The 19,961-nt window shown below is 36.3% G+C and overlaps 1 protein-coding gene across 1 annotated transcript in view; it reads left to right on the top strand.

Annotated features, from left to right (window-relative positions):
- Nucleotides 1–19,961, top strand: part of LOC103198537 (poly [ADP-ribose] polymerase tankyrase-1) — a 326,026-nt gene that overhangs the window by 190,963 nt on the left and 115,102 nt on the right. The window contains exons 7-9 of the mRNA XM_007942708.2: nucleotides 15,615–15,709; nucleotides 17,366–17,432; nucleotides 17,733–17,919. Of these exons, the coding sequence (XP_007940899.1) occupies nucleotides 15,615–15,709; nucleotides 17,366–17,432; nucleotides 17,733–17,919 (349 nt within the window). The remainder of the gene's footprint in view (nucleotides 1–15,614; nucleotides 15,710–17,365; nucleotides 17,433–17,732; nucleotides 17,920–19,961) is intronic.

The following is a 19,961-nucleotide window of genomic DNA, read 5'->3' as shown; positions in this document are numbered from 1 at the left end:
AAGTTTGAAGTATTTTCCTGCCTTTATAAATAGACCAAACCTTATATTAGTAGGGTAGATTACAAACAGAGCAGTGACTTGAAAAACAACCATATGTTAGAGTGTCAAGGGAATAGAATGTGTCAGAAACACACCAGGTAACTTCACTGGTACTGCTAATGTCTGATCTTCAGTGGAGTGGGATGGTAGGGTGCTGTTTATTTTATTATGCTTCATAATCTATATACCACTTAGATATTACATGATAGAGATATTTTAAAACATCTTTATAATGATTATTATTTGTATACTCTTTTTGGTTTAAACAAATTAACTCTTTACTTAATGTCATTTGACAGTATAGTATTCTGGGAAAAGTTCTTAAGTTCCACTAGTAAAGGGTAAACCTTAGTATATAGAAAGGTTTACGTAAATGCAAAGAGAAGTTTGATTTCAGGAAATTGAGCCTAATTAGAAGTAGCAAAAAAGAGAACCAAGAGTTAATAATGGCTTTAAAAACCAAACCAAACCCACTGCCATGGAGCTGATTCTAACTCACAGAGACCCTATAGGACAAAGCAAAACTGCCCAATAGGCTTTCCAAGGCTGTAAATATTTACGGAAGCAGACTGCCTCATCTTTCTCCAGCAGAGCAGCTGGTGGGTTCGAACTGCCAACCTTTTGATTAGCAGCCAGATGTATTAACCAGTATAACCAGTATCAGGGCCTTAAGATAATAATGCCTTGAGAACTCCAAAATCATCTGCTGCTTTGAATTAGCATTATTAGAAGCAGTCGTTTCGTCACAATGCAAAACCAATCTTAATTCATTGTTTACTAGTGACTTGGTAATTCTTATATTGCAGCCTACCTCCCCCCATCCCCTTTTTAAAAGGCCTTTTATTAAAGAGAAGCAAAATTTCTCAGGAAGTCTATTTTTCTTTCTCACACATATTCATCCATTCATTTAGTAGCTCAATGAAATTACAATTAAAAAAGTAAATTTCTGAAAGTATCAGGAAGCTTTATGGTATTTAGACAAAAACATTTCATTGATGAAGAAAACTGTTTTCAGCTTTTCCTTTGCTAAGGATGACATGAGTACTAAAACCTTAAAAATGCACTATAAATATGCACAATCACTTGAAATTCATATTTGGGTAGCCACACTAGTAAATTTGGAAACAGACTAATTCTAAACATAAAATGTTTCTAATTTTGATTTTTATTTTGTAAAGATGCTTTAGTTTTTTAATAGTAATATGATAATATTCTATTTTGCTACCATAAAAATGCCCACTGACATACTCCCCTGGTTTTAGAAAGGGTTCAATACATATTAAAATTGGGGAAGAGGGGTCAGAGAACAGAGCTAGAGATCTCTGCCCTTAGCTACCTCTGGTTGCTGCATTCATATATGCAAACCCAGAAATAAGAAAAACCTTGTCACTAAAGGAACTTTGAGGGGACAGCGTTTTTCTAAAGTCCTTAAAGATAATCAAAACAAAGCCAAAACCTAAACCCATCGCCATGGAGTCAATTCTGACTCATAGCGACTCTGTAAGACAGAGTAGAACTGTCCCATCAAGTTTCCAAGACTGTAATCTGTACAGGAGCAGACTGCCACATTTTTCTCCCAGAGAGGGTTGTGGATTCAAACTGCCAGTGTTTCGGATAACAGCCGATTGCTTTAACCAGTATGCCACTAGGACTCCTTCGCCACATTAAAATCAGCTAAAGGAATTTGTGAGTCTCTCACTTTACATGTTATTTTGACTATCTAATGATCCAACATGAAATAGTTCCCTGGTATCTAATCTTTAATTGTGCATCTTATTTACTGTTTCATGAACAAGTCATGTCTGTCATACATTATTTAGAATCTTTGATGTTTAGTATGAGAAACAAAGATTGCAAATATTAATTATAAAAAGTAATTCATGTGAGGTTTGAGTAGTATCAACACTTCTCTCCTTAAAGTATAAAATAGCAGGTTACTATCAGAGCAAGAATTCTGGTTTACATGAAATCTGCCAGCTGTTTCTCATTAAACAATGTAAAACTAATGTTGCACTTTCTGAGAATACTAAACATCCCCCCCCCCATACGACCCTAAGAGAGGATGCTAGAAACTCATTTTCCTGCATATATTTCAATTCTGCTAGTTCTGAGGCTGGAAATGGGAAACACAAATTGCTAGCTGTTGAAAAATCCCCTTGGAGTTTTCAAAATGATAATGTTAAGTTAAAATTGAATTAAGTTGTCCTTTAGAGCTTTATTCTCACAAAGATTACCCTATAGGTTTTTGTTCTTTCTTGTCTTCTCATTTTCTACCCAATACATGCACTTGAAGATAGTCTCTTTATATTCTCACTTTAAAATAAATTTTTACTATGTAAGGCAGTTGAAGGCTGGAAACTTGCTTTATATTTCATAAATGCTACCAATTTTGAATGCCTTAAGTTTCTTCTTAAAGATTAGAACATATGTTACTTTGGAAGAACATCATCTCTGAGGCTATAGAATTTCAGTCAGCTAGTATTCTATCTCTGTTTATGTAGTCTATCTAGAATTCATAGGATCTTATTTGGAAGAAGCCTGAAATGGCAACTAATCCAACCTACCAATGCCATGGTGGAAGCTTCACTGTGATAACCCTGATCACTTGTCATCTAGGCTCTTCCTGAGTATATTTTAAAAAAAATGAGAGCTCACTGGTTTGGATCAGACCCTATGTAGATTCAGTGCCTAATCTGTGTGTCTTACTTTGTCATCATTGTTAGTTGTTGTAGAGTTGATTCTGACTCGTTGTGACCCCATGAGTGCAGAGTAGACCTGCTTCATAGAGTTTTCAAAGCTGTGGCCTTTTGGAAGCAGATTATCAGAGCTGTCTTCTGAAGCACCTCCAGGTAAATTCCAACTGACAACCTTCTGGCTGGTAGTTGTGCTTTAACAGTTTGCACCATTCCAGGATACCTTGTCATACTTTACAAAAGGATATTAATGAACAAGAGGGTGACTGGGAAAGTAGCCAGGAAGTTACTCTGTGAGAAATAGTATAGATTTAGTTAAGGCTTAGTTAAAGAAGAGACCAAAATGAGTATCTGTTAAGAGATATGTAGAAAAATAAAATCCTATGCTGGAGAGAGGCTAGACTAAGTATACCCTCTAATTTTAGTATTCTGTTATTTTCCTTATCCTTCATTACCTACTATTTTTATATAATTTCTTTTATTTAGAAGCCTCACATTTCTGGGGCCTTTATCCAATGTTATGGTCACACTGTAATTATTGATAGAGTTCAATATATTATGGCCTGTGCCTCAAAAGTATTCAATAGTGAGAACTACCAAGGAGATCCCTGCCCTACGGGAGGAACTCTTCCTGCTGTTCAGCCACATTAGTCTATTTCTGGACATGCTATCCATAACCTGAACACTCAGCCAAAGAGGATAATCTAAATTTTAAGCATAGGCAAAGGAAAAGAAGGAAAGCAGAGTGATAAGATTTGATCCCTGACTCTGTTAACTTGCTGTGTTAACCTCTTTGTTCCTCAATTTTCTCATTTGTTATGTGGTGATAGTAATAGTTCCTAGCTTGTATTTTCAAAATGTTTTTGTATCTTTTATGTCATTTTAGCCTTGGAACAGCTCTGTGAGGAGCTATTGTTGCACTTCTCCCTTCCATTTTAGAGATTGTGACTTTAAAAAATACATTAATACATTAAAAAAAAAAGTAGGCTATAGGAATGATGTCTTATCTGTTAATGAAAAGTACTGCTTAAAGGTAAAAGTCTGTTAATGGTCCTGACGTAGTCCACTGTGATGAGACCATACTTGTTGTTAAGTGTGTTTAGGTTCAGAAGGATCATTGACCAAGAGGACCAGGACCAAAGGAAAAGTCTTACAGTGGGAAAGAAAGCATATTATTATAAGAGGATCTAATAATGTAATGTATGATAGTGGTAAGATAGAAGAGACATAGCTTTTGAAAAAGATGTAAATAAAATACCTTTTTGCTTGTTCCATTTCTACTTTGTAATATCAATTTTCATTCTCCAGATGGTTTCTTTTTAAAATTTGCTTTGTAATAGCCCAAGAGTTGAGAAACTTAAAGAAGATGGCTTAATTTCATTATGGTACTACTTAAAATATCCCTTCAAAAGACAGGCATCAGTGATGAGATATATTTGTTTTTGTGGACTCATGCCCATATTGATTCTCTAGTTTTTAATTTGTTTAGATTCTGATCTAAATATCACTGTCTCAAAATGCGTGTTAGCTATCCTAGCAAGCAGATTAATCATGCCTCTGTGTCTGAGGGATATTTAATAAGCTCTGATTTTGTGCTTATTAGGTTTTCTTGTTGTTGTTTGCCGTCGAGTCGGCCCCGACTCATAGCGACCCCTCCTTGGGTTTCCGAGGCAGTATCACTACGGAAGTAGGATTGCCCAACCTTCCTAGGAACTTTATATTAATGGCTGGTTGTCTTAGTTTCATGCTGCTATAACAGAACTACCACAAGTGAATGGCTTTAACAAACAATTTATTCTCTGACAGTTTAGGAGGCTAAAAGCTCAAATTCAAGGTACCAGCTCTAGAGGGAAGATCCTTGTCTCCTTTCAACATCTGTGGGCCTGGCATTCCTTAGAGATCTCCATGTGTCTTGTCAGCAACTTCCTCTGGATCTAGGAGGTTCTTAGTACAGGGACAATGAATAAGGAAGACAAAAGAGGAATTAATGCCTTTGAATTATGGTGTTGGCAAAGAATATTGAATATACCATGGACTGCCAGAACAAACAAACCTCTTAGAAGAAGTACAGCCGAAATGCTCCTTAGAAGTGAGGAAGGTGAGACTTGGTCTCTTGTATTTTGGTCATGTTATCACCAGTCCCTGGAAAAGGACATCAGACTTGGTAAAGTAGAGGATCAGCGAAAAAGGGGACAACCTTCAACAAGAAGGATTGATATAATAGTTGCAACAGTGGGCTCAAACATAGCAACAATTGTGAGGATGGTGCAGGACTGAGCAGTGTTTTGTTCTGTTGTACATAGGGTTCTTATGAATCAGAACCGACTTCATGGCACCTAACAACAACCATTTGGTAAGCACTTTTTACATGACAGATACTGTACACTCTCTCCTCACTTGTTGACTACCTTATTATCTGACATTTCACTTATATGATAATAGTGAAAAATCTATTATCCATCTATTTTTCCCATTAACGACATATGTCTGGCAGTAAGGAACACTGAGGTGTGAAGCAAGAGTAACGCTGTCTGGTATGGTTAAGGTTATTTGTCAACCTGGGTAGGCCATGATTGTCAGTGGTTTGACAGTTAGTATAATAATGTAATTTGGCAGTTATCCAAATGTAGTCATTCTCTATTTGCACATAATACTGATTTTCGTGTAACAACCTGATCTTTAGAACCTAGCCATATTGATAAGTAAGGAGAGAGGATGGATTAGGTGCTTTGTATAGTTACTGTTAATCTGTAAAACTGCCCTGTATGATAGGAATTTATAATTCACATTTTATAGTTACTGGAAACCAAGACTTAGAGACATTAAGAAATTAGCCCAAAGACACATACCTAGTAAATTTTCCAAAGCCAGAATCCAAACCCAAGATCTTACTCATTTCCTTATACCATGCTGCCTAGACTTAGGTAAAAATCATTCAGGGGTTGCAGGCACTGTTTTATGACATGCTTGTCAGTTTTCACTATTTTGCTATGCAGTTTATTTATTTGTTTGTCTATTTGTAGGATAATTTAAAGCAAACTTAAAGGTTTTATACTGAGTTGCAAAATCCATATCATAAAAAACAAAGATTAGATATATTTAGGTTTGTTTTTTTTTCCACCTATGGCCCGATTCCAAACTGTTTGACTCTATAAGAAAATTTGAATATGAGATTTATTTAAATAAGTTTTTTTTCCTATAAACATCATATATTATGAAAATACAGATAAGAGTTTTTGTATTTCCAGTTGTTTCATAGTTTACCACTCTACATATTTTTGTCTTTTACAATATTCTCTGCGAGAACACCTGTTACTAGAATAAATCTGACATGCATACACTGGCAATGATTACTATCCTGTGTATAATGATGTCTTTTTGAACATTTGATTAAGTATTAACTAGCTTATAGCCAATTTAAAATTATCAATGAGTATTTTACAAATGAATCTGCTTTATTTATTCAGAATTAAAATTATACTATGTTAATTATCTTAGCAATGAGAAAATACTTTTATCATTGGATTACCACTTGACAATCGAGGTATAAATTTGGCACTATGTGGTAGCCATTTACTAAGTTTTGTCCTAGGCTACCTGATTTTAATTGCTCTGAATCAAAAGACAGCATTTAATACATAATGTTGAATAGTATGTTTCTTTTCTTTTCTTTATTTATTTATTGCTAGAGGGAAAAACCTCTTGACTCTGTTGTTGTTGTTGTTGTTGTGTGCCGTCGAGTCGTCCCCGACTCATAGCGACCCCTCCTTGGGTTTCCGAGGCAGTATCACTACGGAAGTAGGATTGCCCAACCTTCCTTCCGAGGAGTGGCTGGTGGGTTTGAACCGCCAGCCTTCTGGTTAGCAGTGACTCTGATGTAGTATAAACTTGTTCATATCATCCTGATTCAAAGTTGTATTTTTTCTCTTTGTATTTACCATTTTCTAAAATTTATTATATGCATTTTATTGAATCTTTTGCCTTTTAGTAATACTAAAAGTATTTAGTAATCACTTTTAGTAATACTAAGGGGGCTCTGGTAGCGTAGTGCCTAAGGCATTTGACTGCTAATCTTCTGGCGATTCAAACCCACCAGCCACTCCGGAGGAAGACCAGGCAATCTACTTCCATAGGGATACCACCTCAGAAACCCAAGGAGGGGTCACTATGAGTTGGATCCGACTTCACAGCAGTGAGGTTTTTTTTTTTAGTTTGCATAATTACAAAGCATATTAGAATAATTTACTTGTAAAGTCTCATCCAGATTATTCTGTACCCACTACACCTATGAATTCATCCACTCCCATAGCTCAGCTACTTCTTAGTTGCTGACACTGTCATTATCTCCCTGCTGAATTAGTAATACAGGCTTCTGTTCAGGTCTCTTGCCGTCAGATTTTCTCCGCTCTGATTTATTCTTCATGTAGCAGCTAGAGTGATCTTTTTTTTTTTTTTAAATTATGATTTGGGTAAAAGTTTATAGAGCAAATTCTCTTTCTATACAGCTGCTCATATACACTTTTGTCTCATGACATTGACTGCAGTTTCCCTCAATGCAACCGCTTCTCTTCCACTTCCTCCCCATAGTTACCTCTTCCCTGTGTCCTCTCTCCCATGCACTCCTGCCTCCTGAGCTGTCTCCCTGTGCATACACAGCCCTTCTGTTCTCCCAGGATTGATCTCTCCAAGGAGTGTATCTATCTAATGAAAATGTTCAGCTCATATGTTTGTCTTTTGTTTGGCTGGAAGCCACAGGAGTGGGTTCAGTTCCAGACCTGAAGGGCAGCTAGGAGCCATAGTCTCAGTGGTTCCATTAGGCTCTATCAGACCAGCAAACTTGGCCTTTTTTTTTTTAAATGATTTTGAGTTTTGTTCCACAATGTTCTCCCACTCTATCCAGGATCTCTTACATAGATTTCCCCTCTGAGTGGTTGATAGTGGTAACTGGACACCATCTAGTTCTTCTGGTATCATAGTACTGTAGGCTGAGGATCACATGCTATACCAGTCATTTAGACTAATTATTTCTGTGTGTCTTTGGTTTTCTTCATTCTTGTTTGCTCTGGATGAAGAGAGACCCATCATTGCATCTAAATGGCTGCTTGCAAGCTGTTAAGATCCCAGTCGCTACTCATCAAAGTAGGATGTGGAACAATGTTTTTGTGTAGTACGTTATGCCAGTTGAGTTTGATGTCCCCTGCGACTCTGGTCCCAACACCACAGCTGCTCGCTTCCTCTGGGTAGCTGGCTGTGGCCAAGAAGTGACTACAACCTTGTCCCTTGTCAGCTCTACTTTATACTTGGGAATTCTTACAGAACATACATACAAATACACTTGTAGAAACATTGTCTGCCAACTATATACATGGTCATGGGCACACTCCTGCTACATAGACATACCTAATCATTCAGCCTGTCTACTCATCTATCACCCATATGTCAGTGTTTGCCTTCATTGAGTGATCTTTCTGAAACTACCATTTAACAAGTAATTTTCTGCTTTAATATCTTTTGGTGGTTTCCTGTTGTTCATAGTGTCTCCCTCAATAGCATACATTTCACTTAGCCATTAACTTTTATTTATTTAAGTTCTTCAAATATACTATATTCTCTGGGTCCCAACATGTCTTCACACTACCTGGAATAAATTTTCCCATCTTTTTTGCCTCAGTGATTGCTGTTGATCCTCAAGTCTCAGCTTATAAAACAGTTCTTCTGAGAATCTTTCCTGACACCCTCCTTCCCTTTTACTAGTTCCTTAGAGTGGTTTAGGTATTTGTTCTCTGTCCTCTCATGGCATCCTGAAGTTGCCTTATCAGAATTTGTCATACTTTATCTGTTTTCTCTCATTATTGACTCCTCAGGAACTAAAATATTTTGTATCCTCATCTTTTGTCCTTCTGAATTGGTTTATATATATTTCATTTGGGGGCTTTGGTACATTTTTGAAGAGTAAGAAGATCCATAAGGCAAAGTTTGAGTCAGTCTGGTCTACCATGCTCTTCCTAGCATTTAACATGGTGGTGCCAGATACATGGTAGATGCTGTAGTATTTTAAATGACCACAAGTGAAGAAGAAATTTGTTTTTAGCCCTCACCTCTCCTGATTTCTAGTCCTGTATTTGCAGTTCTCTACCTAACATTACCTCACTTGTTGTTATTTGCCATCCATTCTGTTCCGACTTATGGCAACCCCGTATGTTCAGAGTAGAACTTCTTAGGATTTTCAAGGCTGTGACCTTTTACAGGTATATTACCAGGCCTGTCTGCCAGGTGCCTCTGGGTGTTAGAAGCTTCAGAGGCACTTCTAAAGTATGGCAGCAGGTATGCCACGTGCCCTGGGCACTACTTGAAGGGAAGTGCCAAGGAACCGTTTCTGTTAACCATCACAGTTTCCATCACCAGCTGTGAGGGATCATTGAGCTAGTTGAAACTAATACTTTTTCTATATTTGAGAGTCTCCATGGGTCAAGGCAGACTGTGTGATCTTTTTCTCCCTGAGAAATTCTTATCTGCATGCAGCCTTATCTCCAAGTTATTAGGGGTCAAGCGCAGGTAGAAAAACTTATTTCTTGCTGTCTAGCCTGAGCCTATGTGTGGACATTAATTTTAATGTGATTATCTACAGTGGGTCAAAGAGATTTGGAAAAGCAGCTCAAGGAGGCAAATCCAATTATTTCACTTTCCACTCCCTACCCCTTTACAGGCTCCTATCATTCTTCCTGCTCTCCCGTTTGGGATGACCCCAGCTCCAGCTCCAAAGTAGTCTTAAAGCCCACCTGCTGTCCATCCTCTCTGCACACTACTGCACCCAACAACATCTGATTCCGAAATGTTCTCCTCTTTCCTCTCTGGGGATGAGTACCAGGTGGACTCAGTGGGGCATGATTGCAGGTGCTAGTGGTCTCAGATGTGGGCTTTTTCCAAAGTGTGTTGTGTTCTAATGTGTCCTACACCCTGGGGAAGCTTTGGACTTAAAACTCGTAACACTGCGGGCTCCAGCATAGTTTCTTCCAGGAAGGTCTGCATGGCTTTGAGCACATCATAGGCCAATTTTTATCAATGAAATCAAGGAAGGGCAGTTGAAATTGTCATGTAGTGCCATAATGTGTTAAGTAAAAGATTAACAAGTTTGACTTGTTTCTTGAGCTGATACTATGGTAAAGTTATCTAAAGTCAGCTCTTTGGACAGGGATGCAATTTCAGTGCTTGCCATGGGTAACTATTTTCTATAGATATGCTTCTGTGAACTGTCATCCTTTTGGCTAATTGTCAAGTGCTGAACCGTTTGCATCATTCAGAGCCATATATTTTTGTTATTATGACATTTCATCAATTCCCAACTCATGGTGACTCCATGTGTTCCAGACTAGAACTACTCCATAGGTTTTCTTGTTGTAATCTTTAGAGAAGCAGAACACCAGGCATTGTTTTCCATACAGTCTTTGGGTAGGTTCAAATGGCCAGCCTTTCATTTACCAGCCAGGAGGTATCAATTAAGATGTAATTGACATATGGATTGGCATATTTGATAGTATGTATTTTAATCTCCAATTTTTTTTATGCCATTTAACATTTTAAATGTGTTTATAAATCGGAGAAAACTTTATTTTCACAAGTTTTTAAGATAGCTAGTATTGTGGATTGAATTGTGTCCTCTTAAAATATGTGTTATAAATCCTAACTCTATACTGTGGATGTGATCCAATTTGGGAGTAGGATTTTCTTTTTTTGTGTAAGGTATGTCTTAAGCCAATCACCTAAAGATACAAAAAGAGCAGAACAAGCACAGAGAGAAACAAGCTCTGATGGAGAAAGAGATGCTGTGTGACATGAAGATTGCCGAGGAGCAGAAGCTGAAAAGAGATAAGCAACTTCTCAGAGCCAGCAGAGAGAGTTCTTCCCCTGAAGCCAATGCTCTGAATTCAGACTTCTAGCTTCCTAAATTATGTATTATGGATTGAATTGTGTCCTCTAAAAGTACAGAGTTATAAATCTTAATCTTCGTACCTGTGGTTATAGTCCCATTAGGGAATGGATTTTCTTTGTTAGGTTAATGAGGCAATATTTAGTGTAGAAATAGCCACTTGTGGTATTTCTGTTATAGCAGCACTACATAACTAAGATACTGTGAGAAACTAAATTTATGTTTGTTAAAGCCACCCACTGTGGCATTTGTGTTATAGCATCACTACAAAGCTAAGACTGTTAGGATGAAACCCACATGAAGAAACCCAGGTACATAAGTGATAGGACTTTCACAGGATTTCCTAAGATATAAGAATGTAATCAGGTTTCTTGACATTCCATTCAGGATTCTCTTACATTATTCTACTTTGTCTCATTATTAGCTGTGCAATGCTTGTAAATAAACTCATAGACTGTCAGAACATGTAAAATTTATGGGGTGCCTTGAAAACAGTGTAGATAAGATAATACAATATGTAGTAATTCTTTTATATCTTGACATTCAGCGTATGTGAAGAAAATAAATTAAAGATCTTACTAAATCTTATGGCCCCAAATAGGAAACAGGAAAAACAAAGTGCATTAAAAAAAAATTAGAACCTGTGTGAAAAGCTGTTACAGTATTTAAAGTTCAGGTAATTGAGCAAATGTGGTAAAATTACTATGGCTGCAGAGAAGCTTTTAATTAAAATAATGTTATTTCTGATTAACAGAAAAGGTGAGAAATTTGATTATTTTAATTACCATGTTGAGTTTGAACAGAGAATAACTTGGTTAAAATTTAAATATGACAGAAATTAGTTGGGAAAGAACTGTATTTTCCTCTTGTATTTATATGCTGTATATGATACATGAATTATATGAATATATTTTACTAAGATGTCAAGATATAGATTATCCTAATATATTTCATTGCATTCAGTGTAGCAGATTTGTTTTGACACATTGCTAACAGCTATATGGACTGAAGGCGGTACATTGTCCTTTTTGTTTCCACTGAAGTTTCTTAACAGTTCTTTGTTGTTGTTGTTGTCATGTGCCGTCGAGTCGGCCCCGACTCCTAGCGACCCCTCCTTGGGTTTCCGAGGCAGTATCACTACGGAAGTAGGATTGCCCAACCTTCCTTCCGAGGAGTGGCTGGTGGATTTGAACCGCCAGCCTTCTGGTTAGCAGTCAAGTGCTTTAGCCACTATGCTAACAGTTCTTTAGGAATGCTTTTCAACCTTTTCTCTTAAAGAAAAATTTTGAGAACTAGATCTTCAGGTAGGAGCTTACGATAGAATTGGGATTGAAAAGTTAGAACTTGAAAGATGGGCAGGATTTGAGTAAGATAAGGAAGAATGCATCCAGTTACAGGGCATAAGAGCACTGATACGTCTTCTCTGAAAAGTGAGAGTGTTAGAAAGAAATAAGAAATAATGTAGGGTAGGTGGGGTAGGACTTGATCAATGTGTTGTTGTTAGGAGCTATGTAGTCGGTTCCAATTCATAGAAACCTATATACAATAGACTGAAACACTGCTTAGTCCTGCACCACCATCCTTAAAATTCTTGTTATATTTGAGCCTACCGTTGCAGCTGTGTAGTCCTTCTCATTGAGGGTTTTTAACTTTTGTGTTGACCCTCTACTTTATCAAGCATGATGTCCTTCTCCAGGAACTGATCCCCTGATAACATGTCCAAAGTATGTAAGACAACATCTCATCATCCTTGCTTCTAAGGAGCGTGTTGGCTGTACTTTTAAGACAGATTTTTTTGTTTTTCTGGAAGTTTGTGATATATTCAATTATTCTTCACCAACACCATAGCCCAGATGTATCGATTCTTCTTCAGTCTTCCTTATTCATTTGCCAGCTTTCATATGCATATGAAGTGATTGAAAGTGGAATGGCTTGGGTCAGGCACAGTTTAGTCTTCAAAGCAACATCTTTGCTCTTTAACTCTTTAATGAGATCTTTTGCATCACATTTGCCTAATGTAGTACATCATTTGATTTCTTGACTGCTGCTTCCATGGCCATTGATTGTAAATCCAAGTAAAATGAAATCCTTAACAACTCCAATCTTTTATCAAATTTTTTTTCATGATGTTCCTTATTGATCCAATTGTGAGGATTTCTATTTTCTTTATGTTGAGATATAATCCATATTGAAGGCTGTAGGCTTTGATCTTCATCACTAAGTGCTTTCTCTTTGCTTTCAGTAAGCCAGTTTTACATATACAAGTCACAGGTTGTTAATGAGTCTTCCTTCAGTCCTGATGCCACATTCTTCTTCATATAGTCCAGCTTCTCATATTGCTCACCATATAGATTGAATTAAGTATGGTAAAGGATACAACCTTGACATACACCCTACCTGATTTTAATCTATGCAGTATCCCCTTGTTTAAATGATTGTCTCTTAGTCCATGGACTGGTTACTAATAAGCACAGTTATGTGATCTAGAATTCCCATTCCCAATGTTATACATAATGTGTTGTGATCCACTCAGTCAGATACCATTACATAGTCAATAAAACACAAGTAAACACTCATTTTTCAATTTGACATACTGTGGTGGCTTGTGTGTTGTTGTGATGCTAGAAACTATGTCATCAGTAATTCAAATACCAGCAGGGTCACTGAGAAATTTCATTGGGGCTTCCAGACTAAGACAGATTAGGAAGAAGGACTTAGTGGTCTATTTCTGAAAAAAAATTGGCCAGTAAAAACCTTATGAATAGCAGTGCATCATTTGATCCGCTGCCAGAAGATGAGCCCCTCAGGTTGGAAAGCACTCAAAAATACAACTGGGGAAGAGTTGCCTTCTCCAAGTAGAGTTGACCTTACTGATGTGGATGGAGTAAATCTTTTGGGACCTTCATTTGCTGATCTAGCATAACTCAAAATGAGAATAAATAGCTGCAAATGTCCATTAATAATCAAAATGTGGAATGTATGAGAGGAAAACAGGCATATGGACATTGTCCTATCACTGACAGCATTGTACTTCAGGGTAGATCTTGAAGCATTCTTTTTGATGATGAATGTGACACCATTCCTCTTCAATTTGTCATTCCCAGCATAGTATACCATATGATTGTCTGATTCAGAATGACCAATACCAGTCCATTTCAGCTCACTGGTGCTTAAGATATCTATCTTTTTCTGTTCCATTTCACTTTGACAACTTCTACCACTCTTTGGTAGGTTTGTCTTACTGTGGTGGCTTATGTGTTGCTGTGAGGCTAGAGGCTATGGCACCGATATTTCAAATACCAGCAGGGTCACCCATGGTGGACAGGTTTCAGCAGAACTTCCTGACTAAGACAGACTGGGAAGAAGGAGAGGGTCGTGCACAAACTGCCCACTGAAAACCTTATGTTAATAATAGTGAGACACTGTCTGATATATTACTGGGAAACTTTATGAAGAGCCAGGAAATATTGTCTAATATAGTACCAGAAGATGTACCAGCCCCTTAGGTTGGAAAGCACTTAAAATACAACTGGGGAAAAGGTCCTCACTGAGAGTCAACCTTAATGATGTGGATGGAGTAAACCTTTCTGGACTTTTCATTTGCAGATGGGGCATCTCTCAGAATGAGAAGAAACAGCTGCAAACATTAATAATCAGAACATGTAATATATGAAATATGAATCTAGGATAATTGGAAATTTTCAAAAGTGAAATGGAACGCTCTTGAAGGTTGAGTAGCTAAATACAGCAAATGGAAGAAAGGATGGAAGTAAAAGAGCTGAGCAGAAGATTTCAAAGGGTGACTTAGGAAGACAAAGTATTATAATGAAATATGCAAAGACCTGGAGTTAGAAAGCCAGATGGGAAGAACATGCTTAGCATTTCTCAAGCTGAAAAAACAAGAAAAAATTCAAACCTCAAGTTGGAATACTGAAGGGTTCTGTGGGCAAAATATTGAATGACACAGGAAGCATCAAAAGAATATGGAAGGGAATATATAGAGTACCAGAAAGAATTGGTTATCATTCACCTATTTTAAGAGGTAGCATATACCTAAAAACTGGTATTATTGAAGGAAGAAGTACAAGGTGAACTGAAGGCATTGGTAAAAAATAGTGCTCCAGGAATTTGTGGAATACCAATTGAAATGTTTTAGCAAATGAATGCAGTACTAGAGGTTATCTCTCATCTATGCCAAGAAATTTTGAAGGCAGCTACTTGGCCAACTGACTGGAAGATACCCGTATTCGTGCCCAATCCAAAGAAAGGTGATCCAACAAAATGCGGAATTTATTGAGCAGTATCAGTAATATCATGTACAACTACAGCTTTGCCGAAGATAATTCAAACAGTTGCAGCAGTACATCAAAAGGGAACTGCCAGAAATTCAAGCCAGATTCAGAAGGGGATGTGGCATGTCACTTTGATACCAGATGGATGGATCTCTGAAACCAGAGAATGTCAGAAAGATACTTACCTGTGTTTTATTGATTAATGGGGCTTTAAAAAGCAAGAGAGGGAGCTCTGGTAGCATAGTGGCTAAGACACTTGCCTGCTCACCAGAAGGCTGGCGGTTCAAACCCACCAGCCACTCCTCTGGGCAATCCTACTTCTGTAGTGATGCTGCCTCGGAAACCCAAGGAGGGGTCGCTATGAGTCAGGGCTGACTCGACGGCACATAACAACAACAAAAAAAAAAAAGCAAGAGAGCTCTGGTGGTATAGTGCCTTAAGGCAGGGAAAATGGATGGATAGTACTGAAGTCAGAATTTACACTTGAAGTGAGTGAATTGTCTCTCAGCCAGTTATGAAATGTGAATTTTTGGCATTTCCGTCCAGTATTTTCTATGTATATTAACATTCATTGTGGTTAAATAAATATGTAAATGACAAAGTAAGAATCATTTACCTGAAGTGGAAGCTGTGGGATTATATTATTTTTCTTTTCTTTTCTAGTCAACTCCTTTACATCTTGCAGCAGGCTACAACAGAGTTCGAATTGTTCAGCTTCTTCTTCAGCATGGTGCTGATGTTCATGCAAAAGACAAAGGGTAGGTATATAATTTTATATCCATTGAGTGGATTCATTTGTGGATTATTATATTTTCATCATCTGATATTTTCAAATTTTTAGGCACTAAGCAAAGAAAGTCACATATCTCATTTCTTTATAGCTTATAGCACTTTAAAAATATTTAGTTTTGACTTCAGATTTTATTTTCATGCTTCTGTTTATTAAGGATACTCATTATCAGTTTAATTTTATTACAGTTATTTGAAATTAAAAGTTATTTCTCTCAATTGCAATTACTATTTTTTTAACTCATTAATTGGTTTTCGGAAAAACAGATAAAACATAGAAAATTCTGATAATATAGTAGCATAGCCATAATATTCATCATATATGACAGGATTATCTCTTATTAATAACCCAAAATCATAAGTTTAAAACATTATAGTTTTATTTTTTTCTTTCCCTCTGATGAAGTGTCAGGCATCTAAACTGAGAAAAGCTAGCAGGTTCTTGTGAAGGTGGACATGGGAAGGGAGGTGTGATGGAAGGAAAGCAAGAAAGCTGTTATTTCATTTATTTTATAAATGGATGAATTTTGGAAAATTTGTACCAGTTTTCTATCTAGAATCCAGTGATATATATGAATTGAGTCTGCTATCCAATATGGTGGGCTAACACTTCTCAGTATTCTACCTTAAGATGGTTAAAGCTAATTGAACCTACTGCCCAGGTAAAGTGGATTCGTATTACATTCTTGTGATTGGCAGCATAGAGCAGAAATAACGTACAGGAAGGTTTCTTCCACTTTGCCCCTTTCTATGTCTAAACTTAGAAATGAAGAACTCAGTACTGGAGATAATTATCAGAAGGGGAATCCATCCATTTCAATTATGTACTTTTAGATGTTCTGTTTTTCTTTTGGCTTTGCCAGATTTTGTGCCATACGTGAATGATGTCCCAATAGTATAGGGGCATAAATACCTGATGCTCTTATACATATCTGTTTCCTTGTGCATGTCTGAAAACAGATGGGTGTACAATATAGGTGAGTCATCAAGAGAAGTACACCATGAAAACAAGGGCTTCTGACTCATTTAAAACATACATTGATACACAAGTTATAATAGTTAGGATATTTGATTTTTAGGAAATTACCATGAAAGTGAATAAAGTATTAGGAATATTTCAATTCACAACCAGTTTATTTTCTTTTTGTTGTTGTTGTTTTTGTGTGCCGTCGAGACCCAACTCATAGCGACCCCTCCTTGGGTTTCCAGGGCAGTATCACTACGGAAGTAGATTGCCCCATCTTCCTTCTGAGGAGTGGCTGGTGGGTTTGAACCGCCAGCCTTCTGGTTAGCAGTCAAGTGCCTTAGCCACTATGCTACCAGAGCTCCTATTTCCTTTTTTATAAATACTTAATAGGTAAAGCATGCGATTGTCAATCAGCACTTGTTCTTCTTCTGTTTACCTAAATGTTCTTGAGGTTGGTATTTTTGTTATTGTTAAGGTTTATGATAAGCATAACATGGTTGACCATAAGCCGTGTTTTGTATTCTTTCATTAAAACTTAAAAATATTTTTTAATATAATTATGTTGGGATTTATTAGATTTTTGTTTCTTAGTACTTCATAGATAAATGACTACAGGTTGTTTGAAATTAAGTATTTTAATTTGCCTTTTTTCATTTAGTGGACTTGTGCCTCTTCATAACGCATGTTCTTATGGACATTATGAAGTCACAGAACTACTGCTGAAGGTGGGAGAAACTGAAAATATTGAATAGTATTCCCTTGTTGTTTTTTAACTTAAAATGAATTTTTATGTTTTTTGGCTGTTGAGATTTTTAAGAGACTAGAGTAGTTCAAAAACAAATATTACCATTGCCTTAAAAATTTAAAACATTCAAAAATATTTTAAGCTGTTTTTTTAATGCTGAAATTGAAACATTTATTGACATTTCAAAGAGAACTGAAATTTACAGTGACATTAATGTTCTTACAAGTTATTTGGTCCAGTGAAATGATCACTGGGCTAAAACTCTTATTTCTCAATTCAGCATGGAGCTTGTGTCAATGCTATGGACCTCTGGCAGTTTACTCCACTACATGAGGCTGCTTCCAAGAATCGTGTAGAAGTTTGCTCTTTGTTACTTAGCCATGGTGCGGATCCTACCTTAGTGAACTGCCATGGCAAAAGTGCTGTGGATATGGCTCCAACTCCTGAGCTCCGGGAGAGATTGACTTGTACGTATTTATATCCTAAACCCAGTATTGCTTGCTGCAAAATGAAAATATCTCATTTTTGTTAAGCTATTAGGGATCATGTTTTATCTAATTTAGATAGATAACAGTCTTCAGTTCTTGAAAGTTTATAGCCCTTACAAGTTTATATGCTTATTTCTACTCATATACTTTTCTTCATGAATTCCACAGGAATCTTATTTGCACGCTTTGTATATATATATTTTTGTTTGTTTAAGCCTAGGTCTAATTCATGTGCTGAGACTCCTTTTCTTTCTTTTTTTTTAAAAAAAGGCTAACGAAAATGAGTCAGTCCACAACCATTTATAGAATAACAAAGGCAGTAGTGAACAAAACAGAAAAAAACCTCTTAATTCATAGAGCTTATAATCTTGTACTATTGATAATAGGTAATATCTGCCATTTTTGAGCACTATTTCCCAAGTCCTGTGTAAGTACCTTACCCATTGGATCTTATTTAATCTTTTTATTTCATTTTTAAATTAAAGAATAATATACATACAGTGTAATTCATCTTTTTTAGTATAGATTCTGTGAGTTTTAACAAACACTTATTGTCCTGTAACCAGCACCTCAGTCAGTGTTAATTATTTTATGAATAGATGAATTTTGAAAATTTTGTACCAGTTTTCTATGTAGTCTCCAAGGATATAAGAATTGGGTTGGCTGTCCTATATGATAGGCAGCATTTCTTATTTTCCTAGCCTAAGTTCCATCATAACCCAAAATTCCCACATGCTCCTTTATAATCATCTCTTCTTAAGAATACTTTTAATGGGGGCATTTTGAATCTGCATCTCAATTTCTAGGTACTTGTCTAGATAAGTTAAACACCTGAGAAAATCTTTGCTAAGTGATAAATTAATGAAAAGGCATAGCCAAAATGATGTTGTCATCATTTATGTTTCAGTATGTTTTAAGCTAATTATTTCACCCTGGAAGAGTTCCCTGAGATTTTGATCTGGCTTAAGTGGAAATTTAAATTTATTTTGGTACTTGAACAGATGATACCTAGCAGATTACACACTAGCACAAAGCAGACTGCAACTGGGCAGATGTCTGTATAATGAATCCTTTTTGTAGCACATTTATTCTCTCCCACCCATGTGACTCTTACCATATGCTGTCTTGCACTGTATAGTCATTTTTCTATGTGTATGTTCTATCTTGCTGGTGAAACTTAAATTTTTAGAGAAATTTTTGGTTTTATTATTCTTTGTCTTCTTAGCACAATGCCTTGTACCTAATAAAAAAGTGTTGATAACATTTGTGTTTAGGTCTGTATATTTACCGACTTCTAATCCAGCTCAGTGTATTGTTACACATAGGACATGCTCAGCAAGTTTATTGAATTTGATTTAACTTAAAATTTACAATTTTATCTTTTTCTGATTTACTTAGTTTATGTCCTTAGTTTCTTGTTTACATAATTTATTTTAAAATGACTTTTTCAAAATTCTTACATGCTTTTGTAAATAATAATATAGTAAATATTTCTTGAAAATTTTTCCAGCTCCATAATTCTTTTCTGTGTCAAGACTTAATCACTATTAATATTTTGGTGACTGTTTGTCTAAATGTCTTCGTATCGTTACCTATAATTAGTTGTGATGACAGTAGTTGTGGGAGGAAGAGGACTAATGGCGCCAAAAAATTGGGTCAGCTTATCCTTAGTTTTTAACTACTTGAATTTTTCATTTAACGGTACTGTATACTTTCATCCCAGTACATATAAATCTGTTACTTTTGTGTAAGAACTTTAAAGATCGCTGGTATGTGAGTATGCCATAAATTATTTAATTAGTGCCCTTTTGGTGGATATTTAGCTTGCCTCAGTTTTAAACTTCTCTCAGAGCATACATATTTCAAAATTTTTTTATTAGTCTGTACCTTCATCCTCTACAGTTTTTCATCATATTATTGTATTACCGCTTTTGCTAAAAGAGAGGAATATATAAAATTAATAGTTTCCCTGCCTATTTATAATCATGCTAAAGATTTTTATAAATATTAAATCTTCATTA

This window comes from Orycteropus afer, unplaced genomic scaffold (genome assembly GCF_000298275.1).
Source record: "Orycteropus afer afer isolate SDZICR_OR568_19922 unplaced genomic scaffold, OryAfe1.0 scaffold00095, whole genome shotgun sequence".
In the NCBI taxonomy this organism is placed as follows: domain Eukaryota; kingdom Metazoa; phylum Chordata; class Mammalia; order Tubulidentata; family Orycteropodidae; genus Orycteropus; species Orycteropus afer.
The sequence above is the reverse complement of the archived record's forward strand: the minus strand, read 5'-3'. Positions and strand labels throughout refer to the sequence as shown.